Genomic DNA, 18,462 nt, shown 5'->3' on the forward strand with positions numbered 1-18,462 from the left:
CGGGGCTTGAAGGTATTGCACTATTTGAAAGAAAAATCTCCCTTGTATAGTTCTCTCCGTCAAACGCTTCAAACCACGGCCCAACAGCGTCGTTGTCGCCATTACTGACAAGCTCCAAAATAGATAAATGCCCTAGGTTTATGTTTCTGGCAATGGGACACCATAGGTGGCAAGAAAACAAAAGGCCGAGATGCCTCCATGCTCATCCCCGCCATGTGTGCTTGTAATTTGTGGAATAAACAAATGAATCATTGATTCATTTGGTTTTAATGGCAACTATGTTGACTTAGCTATTGTTGAGTTCGATCCAGAAAACAATTCAAATGCTTTTAGTATTTGTTCGAACGGAATTTATTTACTCGATGAATGCTTAAGTAATCGTTCGAGCCAGCAGTCAAACTGGGCATTCAACCGCATCCATTACGTTCGAACATATGTTTGACTGCTTGTATCTCGTTCAAACAGTAATAGTTTTGTTTGAACAGTAAGTGATTATTTTCCATTCCGATCGAACGGATTATAATTCGATCGAACGGTGTACACACAACTCTTAATAATTATATTAAGAAGGCAAGATTGTGCATAATATTTTTTTTAAAATTTCATATAATTATTTTCTTGCATGTTTTAATAATAATTATTTTATAACAACTATTGTTTGTATTATTTTTAAAATTTCATGATCACCATGGCTTATAAGGGTAAGAAGCGTGAAAGGGCATGTCAACCCTCAAACAAGGATGTCTAAGAGAGAACAATATTACTTGAGTGTCAAGTGAAAATCTCGGACTTTCAGAATCTTTACTGGGAGGGGCGGTCTCTTGCATTTGTCTTTATAGAGCGTGATTAACAACCAATCATTGACCAGAATGATGAACGGAAACCTACAATGACATTGTATATGAGTCCTATAGAGAGTTTGGTGGTGCTAGCTGGGATGATTAGGCATACACGATTTCCGTTCAAGGTGTATCCATTACATTTTTAGTGGATGCAATCGGCGAGTTCCTTGGTATCCCTCGACTGCCCACCGCATATCCGAACGTGGTCCCGGGATGTCTACAGTTGCGGTTGATGGAGAGACGGCTAAGGACGAGGGCACTGATGTATATGGGCCAGATGGCTTCCTTGATCTTGAGGTTTGACAAGTAGTTGTGAGTCTAGATGCTCTTCCATATGATAGGACGAAAAGCGTCAAACAATTTGATTTATCTGAATTTTTCAAAATAATGAACTTAATCATCGCCAACAACATTAATTCTCGACAGCACAAGACTGAAGTTGGCATAGATCAAACACAATTTATGATACACATCGCTTGTGGAAAGCCTATCGACCAAGCGAGTTATATCTTTGATTAAACAGGGAGGAAATAAAGTGAGAGGGTAATGAAAAAAGTCCATTAGAGATTAAACGGTGAATAAAAAATACATTTGCTTGGTGAACAGTAACTCTTCATATTTGAAGGAACCCATCCATTTAATGTAGCTCATAACTTCTCACTCATCCTTTTAGCTAATCTAATGCAGTTGCGTCTTGGTGAAATTCATCATATTTTGCATTTGGCTATACTTTTGATGAAACCAATGCCAATGCTCTTAATGATTTAGGTGAATTCTGATTTAAAGGTGGTGGTCAGATGGATGCATGGAAAGGACTGTTGGATCTGCTATTTTAGAGAGGTGAGAGAACAATTTGAAGAGTAGATGTAGCCTCTTTCTCCGACATGTATTCCGAGAAATAAATCAAGTTGTGGATAGGTTGGACAAATCAAGAGCGCAAGGAGAATCTCAAACCTTCTACTCTTGGAATGAGCTACCTCGCTCCATGCGAGATGCTATAGCAATGGATAAAGCTAGTATTTCAATATACAAAAATTTTATGTGCAATCAATTTTATATATTTTTTGCGCACTTCACTAATGTGATTAACTGCTTTACATTTTTTTAATATAAAATAATTATTTTGGTTAATTACATTAGTGGAGTGCGTAAATAATACTCAAAAGTGACTGTATGTAGTAGAACTCTTCCATATATCCGCTATAAATGAGTCTATTTTACTGTACTGTAATAAGGTCACTTATGCCTTGATTTTAGGATTTATGATGTAACCCACAATGCAATGGTTGTAATATATGTTTCTCCCCCATAAATATAGCAATGGACAAAGCTAATATTCCATATCTCCACTATAAATGAATTTATTTTATTAAATTGTAATAAATTCATTGATAATGACTTTTATGCCTTGATTTTGGAATTTATGATGTAGCCACTAAGGTGATGATTGTAATCACGAGTTTTTCTCCACTATAAAGGATGGTTATTAATAAAATTTAGGGTTAATATTTTCTTTCTCAATTTAAAAACAAATCAGGTTAAAAATGTTCATACTCAGTCAATTTATATAATATATTAATCGAGTTCAAATGAGATTGCCTTCCGTATAGAAGTGACAATATGTGACACGACTCGTTAATCCAACCTGAACACGACAGGAAATTAGTAGGTTTGAATTTGATATAGTGGATTTGGGTCAAAGCAGATTGACCTGTTAAAACACGATTAATAAACATGTTAACCCATTTAACCTGTAATAATCCGTTTAAATTTTATTTCAAAATTATAATTTTATTATTGTTGAATTGTAATATTAATATTTCTCAATATGCTTATATTTTTATTGTTAGGATTGTAATTTTGAGTTTACCTATACAGTCGAATATCCATAATTTAACACAAAAAGAACATGACCACAAACACGAATTATCACCCATACTTACCCATGATGCATTCAACCATTCGAATCTATTCAAGTTTATTGATTAATAGATGAGAAATACTTCAAAGTGGATGTGGTGCAAAGTTTTATTTTACATCCTCTAATAAAAAATAGACATGTAAGCGATCTCCATTATTCACGGTGGAATCGATTGGAGGAAATAATCTCCATTTTTCGTTCTCTCTCCCAGAGTCTCTCTCTCTCTCTCTCTCTCTCTCTCTCTCTCTCTCTCTCTCTCTCTCTCTCTCTCTCCCTCCTCAGCACTTCTCTCCCTTTCCTTCAGTCTCTCTCTCTATCTCATTTCAAACCTGTAGTCTCTCTCTCCCCTCAAGACTGGAACCATTTCATGGTCGTGAAGCCTCTCATAAGTCTGTTGAAAGTCTGTTCCGTTGCCTCTCTCATCTCAAATCGTGTCCGCAACATCCAAAATAACTCTTTGTAAGTCTTTTGGATTGACTCTTCTTTCTTTCTATCTATCTTTCATTCTTTCTGTCTTCTTTATTTATTTTTTTTATTTTTTCTAGTTTCTTCTCATCTTTGAGAAATGTAGACAAAAATTGTTTCGATAGTGATTGTGCCATTTATATAACTTCTTTGTTTTATCATTAAAAAGGTCAATAGAGATCCCATGTTGAATGAGATACTAAACATGTGACAACTAGAGTATTTGCGAGCTGAGCTTTGTGCTCGTATGGGAGGATCTTCTTCTTAGGAAGCATAGGTATTTCGCAACTTATATATCTTTGTTGGTCATTATTACAACAAATTGAACATGTTTTGCAAATAAATTCTCAAAGATTCTTGAGCTATTGACGGAAGTGAACTTGATAAAACTAAACATACAGGTTGTTAAGAAAAAGGGTCTTAGTTTCGACTTGAGGAGAGAGAGAGAGAGAGAGAGAGAGAGAGACATAGAACATGGGTTTCGACCTGCAACTAAGGAAAAGAGAGTTGATCTAAATTTGTTTTGATGTAATCACTTAATGTAATTATGCTAAGCTATATAAGTGTCTCATTCTCATTGAGAGGTGTAAATCTTATTTAGCTTGGAGGACTTTCTCCTAAGCAAGATGTTGGAGTGATCTCAAATAATTTACAAATAATAATAAATAATATTAAAAGATAATAAATAATAATAAAATATTCTCATATCTCACTTGCTAAACATAGCTATTTAAATTAGAGTAAAGTTAGTACAAGTGACAGCTAGTACAAAGTTAATATTTTTTTTTATCTAATTTTTTTATTTATATTTTTTTATCATTTTTAAATATTTTTAAAAAAATATAAAAAATACATCAATACACTAAAAATTATTTTTTTAATTATTAAATAAAAAAATTATTATTATTATTATTATTTTTTCACGTAACAGTCAAATAAAGTGATAAGTTTTGTGCGGCAAAGTAACTTTTTCCTTTAAATTAACGCTAAAGGGTATATACGTAATCTCATAGTATGTAAAAACCTCACAAACGAAGCCCTAGCTCCACATGCCCTCTCGTCTATAAGTACGAAGCAAAATAATTTCGTAGCCCTCATACTGCTGTATACATTATCGCATTGCCGCTAAGCCCTCTCAATCAAGGTGAGTGTTCTACTCGCAAGCTTTGATTTCCTATGGTTTTTTTAAAATCGATTTGCTTGTTTGGGTTTGGTTCTTTTGTTTTTTCGATTATGGGTTGTTTCCAGCTTGTTGTCGTTGTTGAAGATATATGCATCTAAATCTCGGATTCTCGTGTGTTTAAATCTATGTTTATTTAGTAAGTTTGCTAATTATCTTTATTTTTATTTGTTAGCAGATGAATTTCTGTTTTTGGTTTGTTAATCCTAAATGTTTTAGACCGGGTAAAATATTTGCACGGCCTTTGGTTCCTCGTCATCAAAAATCCTAAATTCCCGAGAAGATTATTGTTAAGGTTTTTTTTTTTTTTTTTTAATCTGTGCTGGCTTTGGGATCTATATCAGTGTTGTATTCAAAGAGACTGTACAAATTCTATTAAAAAATTTGTAGCTGAGAGTTTTTTATTTGTTTTGCGTCTGGAACCTAAATTGGTTCCATTTTTTTTCTTTCTGTTCTTATTCATATTCTTAGTTATTTGTTGTTGATCAGGGATTTGTTTTTTGTGAACATTGAACTTTGGAAATGCTGGCTTGTTTGTTCTTTGATTTCGATCACAATAGTGGCCCAATCGATCTTTTAATCCGTTATCTAAACATATGAATTTTCCAATTCTACCTCGATATGTTCTGATGAGTAAGTGAAATTATCCTTGAAACTTTTGCTACGCCTGGTACTGAATACTATGACATTGAAGAGGATTGGTGATTGTCCGTTGGTTGTCATGGGTGTTGTACGCCTGTTTTATATAGCCTCCATGAAATTTATATTGGGTCGTTGTGTGCAACTGTTAAGTTGTCATACGAGATTTTGCATTTTTTCCCAATTTTATTTTTACCCTGTTTACAATTTGTTTAGGACACTTGTTGGTATATGCTTTTGCACATTGGTTAATGTCTAGTTTCCTCTCTTAATTTTCTCACTTCTGTTGCAGCATCGTTTTAACATTCCAAGATGGGTAAGGAGAAGTTTCACATCAACATTGTGGTCATAGGCCATGTCGACTCTGGAAAGTCAACCACCACCGGGCATTTGATCTATAAGCTTGGAGGTATTGACAAGCGTGTTATTGAGAGGTTCGAGAAAGAGGCTGCTGAGATGAACAAGAGGTCATTCAAGTATGCCTGGGTGTTGGACAAGCTTAAGGCTGAACGTGAACGTGGTATTACCATTGACATTGCCTTGTGGAAATTCGAGACTACCAAGTACTACTGCACTGTCATTGATGCCCCCGGTCATCGTGACTTTATCAAGAACATGATCACCGGTACCTCACAGGCTGACTGTGCTGTCCTCATCATCGACTCCACCACTGGTGGTTTTGAAGCCGGTATTTCCAAGGATGGTCAGACCCGCGAGCATGCCTTGCTTGCCTTTACACTTGGTGTCAAGCAGATGATTTGCTGCTGTAACAAGGTGAGCTTTTGTTAACACTATGCGGATGAGATTAGTTTTCTGTCCATTTTCGGTGGTTATGATTTGAGGTTAAATATGACTTGAGTTACTTTTGCTGACAATTATATGCCAGATGGATGCCACAACCCCAAAATACTCCAAGGCAAGGTACGATGAAATCGTTAAGGAAGTTTCATCCTATTTAAAGAAGGTTGGGTACAACCCTGACAAGATCCCCTTTGTCCCAATCTCTGGTTTTGAGGGCGACAACATGATTGAGAGGTCAACCAACCTTGACTGGTACAAGGGCCCCACCCTCCTTGAGGCTCTTGACTTGATCCAGGAGCCCAAGAGGCCCTCAGACAAGCCCCTCCGTCTGCCACTCCAGGACGTCTACAAGATTGGTGGCATTGGAACTGTCCCAGTTGGACGTGTGGAGACTGGTGTCATCAAGCCTGGTATGGTTGTGACCTTTGGCCCCACTGGACTGACGACTGAAGTTAAGTCTGTGGAGATGCACCATGAAGCTCTCCCGGAGGCCCTTCCTGGTGACAATGTTGGCTTCAATGTGAAGAATGTTGCCGTGAAGGATCTGAAACGTGGTTTTGTTGCTTCCAACTCCAAGGATGATCCTGCCAAGGAGGCAGCTAACTTCACCTCCCAGGTCATCATCATGAATCACCCTGGTCAGATCGGCAATGGTTATGCTCCAGTGCTTGACTGCCACACTTCCCACATTGCAGTTAAGTTTGCTGAGCTGTTGACCAAGATTGACAGGCGATCTGGTAAGGAGCTGGAGAAGGAGCCCAAGTTTTTGAAGAACGGTGATGCAGGCATGGTGAAGATGATACCCACCAAGCCAATGGTTGTGGAGACTTTCTCAGAGTATCCACCTCTCGGTCGTTTCGCTGTGAGGGACATGCGCCAGACTGTGGCTGTTGGTGTCATCAAGAGTGTTGAGAAGAAGGATCCAAGTGGTGCCAAGGTCACCAAGTCTGCTGCTAAGAAGAAGTGAATCGTGCAGGTTCCTCAAATTTTGGCATATCGTGCCTGCTATCATATTGATAATGCTTGTGAAAGAAACTTGGGCAGTGTTTGCGCTGCTTTAGGACGTTGCCTGCTTTATTTTACAAGTCGAAGTTATATGCTTTCGTTGTTAGGTACCCCGTCTCAGAATTGGGTGCTTGATCGGCGGTGGCAGGAGTATGGTATAGACTTGTAGTCGTTAAGTTTGTGTTTGTTTCCTGGTCATGGTCTGTCGAGGTGCTTCAGTTGTTCGGAGGCACCAGCTCAAATGTTTTGTTATGGTGTTGCTTATTTTAAACTCGGTTCTGTTTAAATACTTATTTTATATAACTGGAGTCCATGCTTTCTCAATATTGTTGAGTATGTTCATTCAAATTTAATGTCTGATTTATATTTTACTGAGCAGTTGACTTTTCAAAAACGAAATCGATCACAAAAATGTTATGATTTTAGTGTACTTACCCTTGGTTTCATCATAATCGGTGATGTGCTTCGAGGTAGAGCTCCCTTCTTGAATTGAAAAATTCTAATATCATTCTTGGACCACATATTTGTTAATTGTTTTTATTCTTTTTTCTTTAGGAGGTATATATAGGAATGATGAATAGAATAAAATTACTATTATTGATTGAAAATGAGTTGGCTTTGGTAGGACTATGATCCAATTGCCAATAGCCGCTTATGGTGGGCATGTAATTGAGTCCTGATTTGTGGACGACCTAGTTGATGCCAACTAATAGAACAATTAGAATATATTGCACTTTTTTGTCGATACCTCTCTCTCTCTCTCTCTCATTAAAAGTCTCCAATCCTAGATGTTATTTTTTTGCTAGAAAGGAGGGGGGGAAGCCTCGGTTTCCTCCTCGGTTTCCTCTCTTCCCATATACCCACTTTGTTATAAAATTAGATATATTTTATTAGTTGTTTTGTTTCTCTAAGGTCGAAAAAGACAAATCTATAGTTTTTCGATAACATCCGAGAGATGCGTGGTATGAGAAGGGCCCTGCCAGTCGTTCAGAGAGAAGGGGCGGTTTTGTGATAATCGCCGCTCGTGGGCCTTACGTGCCACCCCTTTTGAGAGCTTTTCTCACCACACGTGCCGGACCAACAGATTTGCCATCATCAGATGCTTCAAATTTGATTGTTGTGGCTGCAAGGAGTCAGATATGTGGGCTTCATGCGTTGTCACAGATTTTGAAATCTATTGAAGTTGGTCCAAACTATAATTCGCATTTTCGTCTTTATCTTACTACTTTCCTTATTATTTTCCTTACTTTTTTTTTTTTCAGATTTTGTTAAGATACATTTATATCTAAAGAGTTTAGTAAAATATTCGAACCGTTGGCGCTCGACGATCATCACCTCCTCTTTGGTCCCTTGGCGTTCTCTCTCCACCACAACTCTTGAGCCCCACTTTTCTATTCATTTGGGAGTATGGAGTTTTGCGATGATATATAACCCGATGGAGTTCGAATTTTTTATTTAGTTTTTTATTATAAGAGTTGTCCAATTTGGCTACAGGATCATGAAGACAAGGCAATTTACTTCCCAAACAGCCATTTCAAGACAATGCAATCATTACAATCACCATGACCTACGATCATAGAACTATAATCCCACTCTCGGATTGTATAATAACTGTCACTTTGTGTAACTCCTTCTTAGCAAGGAATGGTAGGAAACATTTATTTGTTTCCAATGTCTATTTTATATATATATATATATATATATATATATATAATATTGCATTAGGTAAGAAAGGGTGTTTGTTGGGATCCCCTACCCTTTATTCATGTATTTTTGTATCTCTTAATTACAATATGTCGAGCTTGTTAAAAAAAAAAAGTAATTGATCTGTTCATTTCCTCAAGGCGAGGCAATTAAGAAGATATTAACTACCTAACTATTATTTTTCTTTCTTTCTTTCTTTTGTTTTTCTGCAAAATTGGCATTTAGTGATTTTGTGTTGGTGGTTAACTATCATACGAATGCTCTCTCTTGCCTTTTTTGGTTCTTTGGTCGAGTTCTTTTTTAGGGGCAACTGGCAGAGTAGTAAAATATCAAGTATACAGAAAGATAAACCGGAGACCTAACAAGCACATTTTTGTTTTTTAATATAGTTGTTGAGTCTCAAAAAAGGAAAAAAAAAAGTTTGAAATGGAATCAATGAGATCAGTCCCTAGAGGGATATATTCATCCCTCGACAGACTGGCTCCGGCCCATCTTGATTAAGGCTCACAGTCCATATGTTGCAAGCTCACCAACTGGTAAAGAAGCAGAGGCCTCGAACCAATGTAGGAAGAGGAGACAGTGTTCACATGGGCACGAGTCCAACTGAATAATTTGGGGGGAACTACACTGCATTAAATGCCCGACAAGGGCCATTGGCAGGAGATCTTGTCCTTGACAAAAGCTGCCGCATTAAATGTGACAACATGCCACCTAGAACAGGAGTGAACACCCCAAGCACAGAAATAACAATGACCCCACTGGAAAGAGAAGTATAAAAACCTTGATACAAGTACAGTTCGAACTAACTTAGGCATATGAGGTTTTTTTTGGCACTTTGGGCCATCAAATTTCCTTGTTCCAGGTCGAACGTGGAGGCAGGCGAGGTGCAAAACACGTTCTTAACAGTTAGCACCGTCTATGAGATCTTCTTTTAGTAAAACTAACGTGCCTTTCATACCTTGGTCGCGACCTAGTCCTAGGCGACAACGATTAAGAAGCTATCTCTAATAAAGAATGGGGCTTTGCAGAAATGGAGCAAGCTCCTCCCCCATATCTTGAGCTCATTTAGCGAGCAGTGGAGATTAGGGACGAGTGAAACTAGAAACAAGGAGAGGCCGACAAGCCCTTGGAATTGATTACATTAGATGAAGCTCACCCTAAAAGGAAGGCGAGAATAAGAACTAGGATGAAGCCCAAGGTGAGATCATGGTTGCAGATCGAGCACAAAGATGTTTTCGCCTGGCATTGCTCAGATTGAGCATCGTTCGAGCGTGAACCTAGACACCAAGAAAGTCCAATAGAAGCGGAGAAGTTTCAACACCGAAAAGTATGCGGCCATAGGAGAGGAAGTCGACCTCCTACCAGCCGCAAGGTTTATTAGGGAGGCCCACTACCCAAAGTGGCTCTCTAATGTGGTTTTGGTTGATAAGGCGAACAATAAGTGAAGGATGTGTGTCAACTTCACCAACCTGAAAAAAGCATGCCCTCAAGATAGCTTCTCCTTACCGCGAATCGATTTGATCGTGGACTTGACTACCATACACAAAATTTTGAGCTTCATGGATGCCTAGTCCGAGTATAACCAAATGAGCTCGAGCGATGAAGAAAAAACCATATTCATAACAGACCGAGTACTAGACAGGTACCAGGTAGGGGTATAACCAGTTCGGTTTGGTCCAGTTTTGAACAAAATTAGGTACCGAACCGGTATGCACCGGTTTTGCATTTTCAAGAAACAATTTCGCACCGGTTACCCCCATAAACCGGTATTTTCGGTTTCACCGGTTCTCGTTTGGTTCAGTCCGGTTTTTCAGTTTTAATATACTATAATAGTTTATAATACTATAGTAATAATATATTGTAGTATATTATAATATTTATTATAATTGTATTATAGACTATTGATATATTATAATATATAATATTACTAGACTATTGATATATTATAATATATAATATAGTAATATATTATAGTATATTATAATATATAGTGATATATTATTAGTATAACTATTAATACAATAGATTACAATTATATAAGATTTTAAAATTTAAAATTATATTAATTAGTAATTTATCATATAATGCAAAACTATTTTATATATAATTATATATTATATATAAAAATTATACACAATATAAAAAATTATAATATATATATGAATCAGTCCAATTTTGTCCGATCCGATTTTAGAAAAAGAAAAATTGGCACCGGACCGATTTTGACCGGTTTTAAGAAAAATAAAACTGGTACCGAACCGAACCAAACTTGATACTAGACCAAACCCACTAGTTCGGTCCGGTTCGGCCCGGTTCGGTCTGGTTTACCTATTCATCCTTTTTTTTTTAAACCCCTAGTACCAAGTAATGCCCTTTGGATTGAAAACGTCGGAGCAACCTATCAAAGGCTGGTAAATTGTATGTTTAAAGAATACGTCGGATGGAACATGAAAGTCTACATGGAGGACTTGCTCCTAAAAAGTAAGGAGTCGAATTAGCATACTGCCGATTTGCAAGAAACGTTTGTGGTCTTGCGAGAGACATACGTGGTATCGCGAGAGTACAAGATGAAACTTAACCCTATAAAATGTGCCTTTGGAGTGGATCAGGCAAGTTTCTTGGCTTCATGGTCTCAAAAAGGGGAATCAACTCTAACCCAGAGAAGATCCAGGCCATCATCAACATAAAGCCCCCCAAAAACCTCAATGAGGTTTAGACGTTGGTGGGAAGAATCGCTGCGCTTAACAGGTTCATTTCCCGGTCGACAGACAAGTGCATACCGTTTTTCTGAGTGCTGCGCAAGGTGCACGATTGGAATGAAGAGTGCGATGAAGGATTCGCTCAACTCAAAGAATACCTCTCTAATTCCCTTTTTTGAGCCAAACCGTGCAGGGAGAAACTCTCTACCTTTATTTTTCTGTCACACCAGAGGCCATCTTGATAGCATTAGTACAATAGGAGAATGGAACTCAAAGACTAGACTACTACACCAGTCACGCACTTAGAGGGGTAGAAACTAGATAGCCGCTTATGGAGCTCCTAGGATTTGCATTAGTTGTAGCTACCTGCCGCCTAAAACCCTACTTTCAAGCAGACTCGATAAGAGTACTGACCGAAGCTCCTCTCAAGAAAGCACTACATCGACCATACATGTCTTAAAGGCTAGTCAATTGGTCGATCGAGCTTAGTAAATTCGGCATCGACTACATTCCGCAAACCACCATCAAGGGGCAAGCACTGGCGAAATTCGTGGCAAAGATGGCTAGCCCCCTCAAGGAGGTACTCGACCAACCAACTGAAAGTCCTTAGGAAGTCTATGTCGATGTCTCGTCCTATCATTGAAGTAGGGGAGTAGGAGTGTTCATAGTGTCAAACTCTGGTGACGAAAGCTATTACTCGATAAACCTTGAATTCAAAACTACAAACAATGAAGCTGAATATGAAGCCCTACTAACAGACCTCACCATAACAAAGGTGTTAGCAGTGGCGGAAGTAGAGTGAAGACGAACTCCCAAGTGGTGGTAAACCAAGTCAAAGGAGAATACGTGGCAAATAGTGAAAGGCTCCAACTTTATCTACGGCAAGTATGGGAGCAGCGCGACTATTTTTCTAAATTTTGCCATCAGACAAATTCCCTGGAAGGACAGCTGGAAGATAGATAAGTTAGTGCGAACAACATTACAAAGGATGATGCAACACTACCATGGGTGGTGACTAGCAAAGTGGTAGGAACTCCCGCCATTGGGCTCAGAGTCTCAGAAGTGGAAACAGGACTACCGGAGTGGGCAGGTCAATAACCAAGTTCCTAACCATTGGAGAAGTACCAGCTGAGAAAGAAGAGGCGAGCAAAGTGAGGAATAAGGCGGCTAGGTTCACCCTGCTGAATGGGACCTTGTACAAAGAAGGTCTTTCCTCGTCCTTATTAAGGTGCATATTACCAGACGAAACTCAGTATGTAATGACAGAAATACATAAAGGAGTGTGTGGACACCACTTAGGCGGAAGAACCCTAGCGAGAAAGGTCTTGAGAATAGGCTACTACTGGCCTCCCCTCAAAGATGCAGAAAAAATCGCCAAGAAATGCTCAAAGTGTCAGGAATATGCACCAACTCCTCATAACCCACCACAAGAGTTGACATCATTCACATCCCCGTGGCCCTTTGCGCAGTGGGGGGTAGACATAGTGAGCCCTATAACCCCAAGCAAATGAGGCTTGAAATTCATCATGATGACTGTGGACTACTTTACGAAATGGGTGGAGGTAAAGGCCCTCGTGGCAATAATGGCCACCAACATCACCATGTTCAAATGGAAGATTGTTGTGTGCAGATTTGGTATCCCCTAAACCATCATTGTGGACAACAGGCGTCAATTCAACTCCGACCACTTTGGCAATTGGTAAGCCGAAATAGGCAGGTCGAGGCAACTAATAAAACTCTTCTAGGAATATTAAAAAAGAAACTCATGAGTAAGAAATGAACATGGGCAGAAAAGTTGCCAGGAGTTCTATAGGCCTACAGAACTACCATGAATACCCAAACCTCGAAGACCCCTTTTGTGCTAACCTATGAAAGCGATGCCATAATTCTGGTAGAGATAGGAATCCCAAGCTACATGGTCCAACACTTTAACAAGAAGCTAAACGAAGTGGGACTATGCAGAAATTTAGACCTAGCACGCTACCTCTTCCCCTTGGGGCTGTCGATTCTGAGGGCAACCTCGGGCAGTGGGGCTGTCGATTTCGAGGGCAACCCCGAAAGGGTGGTTCTGTACTCCAGGATGTTCGCACAAGGTGTGTTGGGCCTCTTTTGCCACCCGATTCGAAACATCCTAGACTTCTTAGCGTGGCCCCAGCCCAGGTACACCCTAATGCTTAAAGGATCCTGACGTCATGTTGCGTGGAATGACGTATGGTCTTGGAATCCATCGGAGAGGAGTATCCAGACCTGATAGCTTGAGTGTTCCTGTTCACCCACGCGGTCCAGGCTTTAAAGGGCAACATTTATAGTTTCCAGTCTCGTCCTATATTCCAGCTTGCCCGGCACGAGGCCCACCACTCTAATGTCAAGCGGTGGAAAAACAAGTTCTTTTTCGTGGCATGCGAAGGATGGGAGTTCCCGCCTGGGGAAGCCACTGCTTGGGAGTTCCCAGCCCGACCGGACTGGGGGAGGTCAATCCTAACGAAAAACAGCTAGTGTACTCATGGGTCCGAGAACATGAGGAGGAGGTCAGTACTGACATCCTCCTAACTGAAGAGAAAGTCTTTTGGTTCTTCGTCGCCCTCGACTAATCCCAAATGGTGGGTCATGATTTCCAAGTAGGGCTTGATGCCACGAGGGGCCAAACAGCCATTAGAAAGCTCATCGGGCAGCGCACCAAAGAGGTTCCGCTCAGAGGGCAGGATGGTCCCCTAAGAATTGAAGAAACCAACGAGTGGCTCAAGGTGGTTTGGATCCACCCTTCTTGATGCATCTTCTACCCCGCCATTCTCCCATGATGTTCGGACTACCCACCAGGCGACCAAGGTGGGGAGCCAGGTTGCGATCACGATGACAGAATTGGAGGCTGCCTTCCTTGAGGCCTTGCATCAATCAGGTTTGGGTGTCTCTCGGGTAGCCATTGTCATCGAGCGTTCGGAAGCATACATATACACTTTGGGGGGGCTGGTGACTGAAAAGCTATGTCAGGCCTGAAAGATACTTCTTATCAGTGGGAGGGGACTTCCCAGGATGGTGGCGACGATGTCTTGCATCCTTCCAACGCTAGCTCGAGCGTGGTTCCCACATACACGTCACCGTTCCTTAGGATCTCTCCCATGAGAACTCGGTCTTGTTGAGTCAAGATGGGTCCTCATCTTCGCCGCCTTTGTCATCATCAACTGATGCTCATCGAAGTATAACGATCTATTTATATATTATAGACTAACAAACTGAACCACACCTTCACGCACTAGCTGTAGGAGAAAGGATACATAGGAGAATTGATAGATTTGGAAGTGAATTACGGTCAAACGAAACTCTTCCTCAACTACCGACTCCGAGAATGTCTCGGCTTAGTCAACTGGCTTTGTGGGTGGCAATCCTTCCATGCAGTCGGGAAGGGGGCAACTCGCAGCCCCAAGACAGAAGAGCCCCTCGAGCTTCTCGGTGGGTCAAGACCGCGGAGCAAGGATGGTGCCTCGTCATCTCGCCCTTCTAAAAGGGGGCTAACGGGGCTAGGGCGAAGGCGATACGAGGAATGACTGACCAACTCATCAACCTTCTTTCCCCGATAAGACTCTTCTCTTGTTTATTCGGTCTATTTTCGGATTATGGTGGTCTAACTATTTCCTCTTTGACTAACAGGGGTTCAAGTTTTGGCGGCCTAGGTCGTGGATGGATGGGTCGAGCTAGAAAGAAAGGTCAAGATCTTGCGTAAGTTTGGTGGTCGGGCCTACTGCCAAATGTTTAAGCTCTGAGTCGCCTTGGAGCGCACCGAGATGGCCCTTTAGGAGGGTAAAGTAAAGAATGGGTGCCTACGGCGGATCATCATGGACCTTTACAAAGAGGGGTCCAATCTCTGAGCAAGCGTTGAGGCAGGAGGTGTCCTGTCTCAAGGTTGCTGCGAAGGCCACTGTAGAAGAGCGAAGTTTAGAGGAGGCGCGGATTCTCTGCATGGATAAGGAGACGAGGGAAGCCGAGCGGCATTGTTAGGGTTATATCGCCACGCTTTTTGAAACCGTGGACGTCCACCACAACTTGAATGCTCACCTTAATGAACACTAGTCTGGAAGGGATGCATTCGTGATATAGAACACAGCGATTCAAAGGGATAAAAAGAAGGTCGAAGACCTATGCGTGAAGCTGTTGGAGTCCCATTTGCAGCTCAAGGAGGAGTCAAGGTCCCACGAGGAGAGGACTAAGAGGTTGGAGGGCGAGCATCCTGCCCAAACGAGAAGCCCGCCCGGATCACTTCCAAGCTCAAGGCGGCTAAACGTTTCTGCAACAGGCCTAGAGCTATGGATACTCCTTGGAAGGGTTTGAGGACACCTGGTAATGAACCCTCACGACTTCCCTGGGACTCTGGACTTGGCTCGCTCCGTTCCTTCTCGAGAGGACTGCAAACCCCTTAACTCCCTAGGGTAGGACCTGATGCTCGATGTCTTTCGTGATCCTGCTTCCCAACCATGGTTGCTCGGGCAAACTTTTTCTTGCTTTGCCTTGTGCTTTGTTTCATTTTTTTTTTTAGCTCGAGTCCTTGTAAACATAAGTTTAGTTAATGAATCAGACTTTCAACGCTCTTTTTCCCTTGCGATTGTGAGTTTATGCCTTCTTGGTTTGTTATTGACTTCGATTTATCGAGGTCTGCCCTGTCATGGTGTGCCGAGCCGGGTCATGGGGCTGGGTCAAGAGTCGACCACGCTGAACGGAAGTCAAGGCAACCCTAGCCCAGGCGGGATCTGAAATCGACTATACTGGGTAAAGCCTAGACGTCGAGGTGCGAGTGCGTTGTATCAGCCCAAGTAACCACGCACTGGGTGGTGAGGGGGGACTGGGACACTTGGTAGTGGTGTTTGCACGTCGAGGACGGTTATCGAGCCATTCAATCCACATGTGCACGTTTACATACAAAAACATCATTTTTTTTCTTACTGTCATCAACAATTCTTTACATTGAAAGTCATTGGGTGCAAAAGAAGAAAAGGAAAGGAAAGAAAGGGCTATCGCATGTGCTAGGACACTTTGGACCACTGGTTGGCGGGACTCAGCATGGTCGGTTTCTCTACCCAGTTATGCGGACTTGGGTTTGCCAGGTTCCTTACCCCGCAGTTCTTGCACGTAGCACTCCTTGGCTATCACTCCTCTTCTCGCCTGGCCCTTTTCTTGCACCAGTCTTCTTCTCGTGGGTTTTAGTACAGGCACTCCATTTGGGACACTTGCGCCCATGTACCTTGGGGTGGTCAAAGCCCAAAAGGTGTCCTCAACATTGATGAAGTCGTCAAGCCAATCCATGAAGTCCCGCAAGGTCGCCGTGGTCTTCCATGCGATTTTTTCCATCAAGGGGCTCAGGTGCCAAATGCCACCCAGCAACGTCGCTAGGGTGATCTTCTCATCCTGGTAATTCGTAGTCATCCGCTCCTTATTGAAGCGGTACATGTATGCCTTTAAGCTCTCTTCCTCCCTCTCCTTGATTCTGAAGAGGTAAGCGACCGATCGTCTTCTTTTTTTACTAGCCATGAACTAAGTCAAGAAAAAACTGGTGATCTAGCTCCTCGAAGTTGTGGATGGTGCCAGGTCGAAGGATGTCAAACGATGCTTAGGTGGAACCTTTCACCGTCAAGGGAAAAGCTCAGCACACTATCTCCCTCAGGAAGTCGTGCAACATCATGTGAGTTTTGAACATCTCTAGGTGCTCAACTGGGTCCTTCGACCAATCCTACATCTCCATCTTTAGGGCCCTGAATTTTCTAGGAAGCGGGATTGCCATCATTTTGGCGTTGTAGGGTAGTTCTCTGCCACTAAGTAGCTGGTCCATGATGGATGACCCCTATCTTCTTCGCCATCTCCTCATACTTGCCCATGAGACTGTGCAATCCGTCGTCCATATGCTAGTGCTCTTCACCTTTAGGTGGCGGCCTACTAGTGTTCTGTGAGTCCCCTTCCTTCCATTGGGTCTTACTCGGTCCAGTGACTCCATCTAGCTCATCATTCCTTCACTTTAGCACCTCGTTCTCTCGCCAAAGGGCTTCCGCATCTGAGGTCAAACATTTCGCAAGCTTCTCCATTTTCGTGAACCTTCCTTCCATGCTTGCCGAAGTAAACTCTTACTCGAGGGTCGCACAGGAGCGCATTGTGGCCGGCATGCAAAAGGCACGTTAACACTGTTAGGTCGAAATAATATCAGATCCTACAGACGTCGCAAACTATTAATGTGTTTTGTAGCCTTCAAGCAACAACGATACTCCCGCACTTGCGAGGGTGGAAGAAAGGGTGGCTGGGAGGGAGGGGGGTTGCCGTGTCACCTTCGATGCCAATGTTAGATCTCTTCTTCATGGTCCAGGAAAGCTAAGCAAGTAGATACAAAAAGTTAGAAAGATATACCAAGTGTGTAACCCCCCCTCTCATTGTCAATCTTCTTCCATTTATAGCCAATTTCGTGTGTGGTTCTTCAGTCGCCATAATGATCGCCTTTGTCTTGGAAGGCATGACGTTGCATTTAATGTGGCCATTCTTGTCAGCTACAAGGGACCGACCTCAGGGCTGATCGCCCTGAGTTACATTCAATTCAGCCAATCCTAAAGCGTGCAAGATCTCAGCCTGTCTATTCCCCATTAATGCATGGTGATTGGAGGAACCATCGGCTCCTTTTACCCTTGGTTGGGCCCTTGGGTTCACTTGGGCCTACCTTCGTTAAGGGTCGTGGGCCTTGGTGCGATGGGTCAAGGCCCATCCTAGCTGAGTACGATAAATCTCCTTTCCAGCATCATTAATTTTCACATCTAAAAAATAGCAACAATTTCTTTATAGGTACCATTTCATCATCTTAAAACTGCAACCCTTTTTTCTCAAATAAATAAATAAAAGAGAAGTGCTACACTCTTACGAAAGTAAACTCACAATTAGATATGATTTGATATGAGACATTAGATTTATTTTATAATAAAAATAGTTTTACAATTTAATGTACTACATTAAATCACGTCAATTTATAAATTTATTATTATGTGATCTCTTTATAGTTAAAATATTTCTCTCGATAAAAACTATCCAATTCGTAATTCTTTGCGTCGGAGAAGGTTTGTGCTATTTGTTATGTAGATATTTGTCTTTAATTATCGCATAATTGGATTGGAGAGTTATCATCAGCAAAGGGCTGACTCCTGCATTGATTAGAGTACTACCAAACATGTACATTATCCTCACTTT

General features: G+C 41.3%; 1 protein-coding gene across 2 annotated transcripts; it reads left to right on the forward strand.

Annotated features, from left to right (window-relative positions):
* The first annotated feature begins 4,202 nt into the window (after positions 1-4,202).
* On the forward strand, positions 4,203-7,177 carry LOC121239167 (elongation factor 1-alpha-like). Of its 2 annotated transcripts, none has more exons than XM_041136324.1 (3): positions 4,203-4,372; positions 5,340-5,821; positions 5,934-7,177. In XM_041136324.1, exons 2-3 carry the CDS (start codon positions 5,360-5,362, stop codon positions 6,813-6,815), a joined length of 1,344 nt encoding a protein of 447 aa, XP_040992258.1. In that variant the 5' UTR covers positions 4,203-4,372; positions 5,340-5,359; the 3' UTR covers positions 6,816-7,177. The 2 variants fall into 2 exon arrangements, with proteins under 2 accessions (XP_040992258.1, XP_040992257.1); XM_041136323.1 differs by lacking the exon at positions 4,203-4,372 and adding an exon at positions 4,480-4,547.
* Positions 7,178-18,462: the final 11,285 nt, after the last annotated feature.

This window comes from Juglans microcarpa x Juglans regia, chromosome 7D (genome assembly GCF_004785595.1).
Source record: "Juglans microcarpa x Juglans regia isolate MS1-56 chromosome 7D, Jm3101_v1.0, whole genome shotgun sequence".
Classification (NCBI taxonomy): domain Eukaryota; kingdom Viridiplantae; phylum Streptophyta; class Magnoliopsida; order Fagales; family Juglandaceae; genus Juglans; species Juglans microcarpa x Juglans regia.

What these genes read in the sequence shown, in the direction of transcription:
- LOC121239167 (XM_041136324.1), top strand. Translation starts at nt 5,360, where the DNA reads ATGGGTAAGGAGAAGTTTCACATCAACATTGTGGTCATAGGCCATGTC. An exon ending in TGATTTGCTGCTGTAACAAG is followed by an intron (nt 5,822 to 5,933) that starts GTGAGCTTTTGT and finishes ATTATATGCCAG; the next exon opens with ATGGATGCCACAACCCCAAA.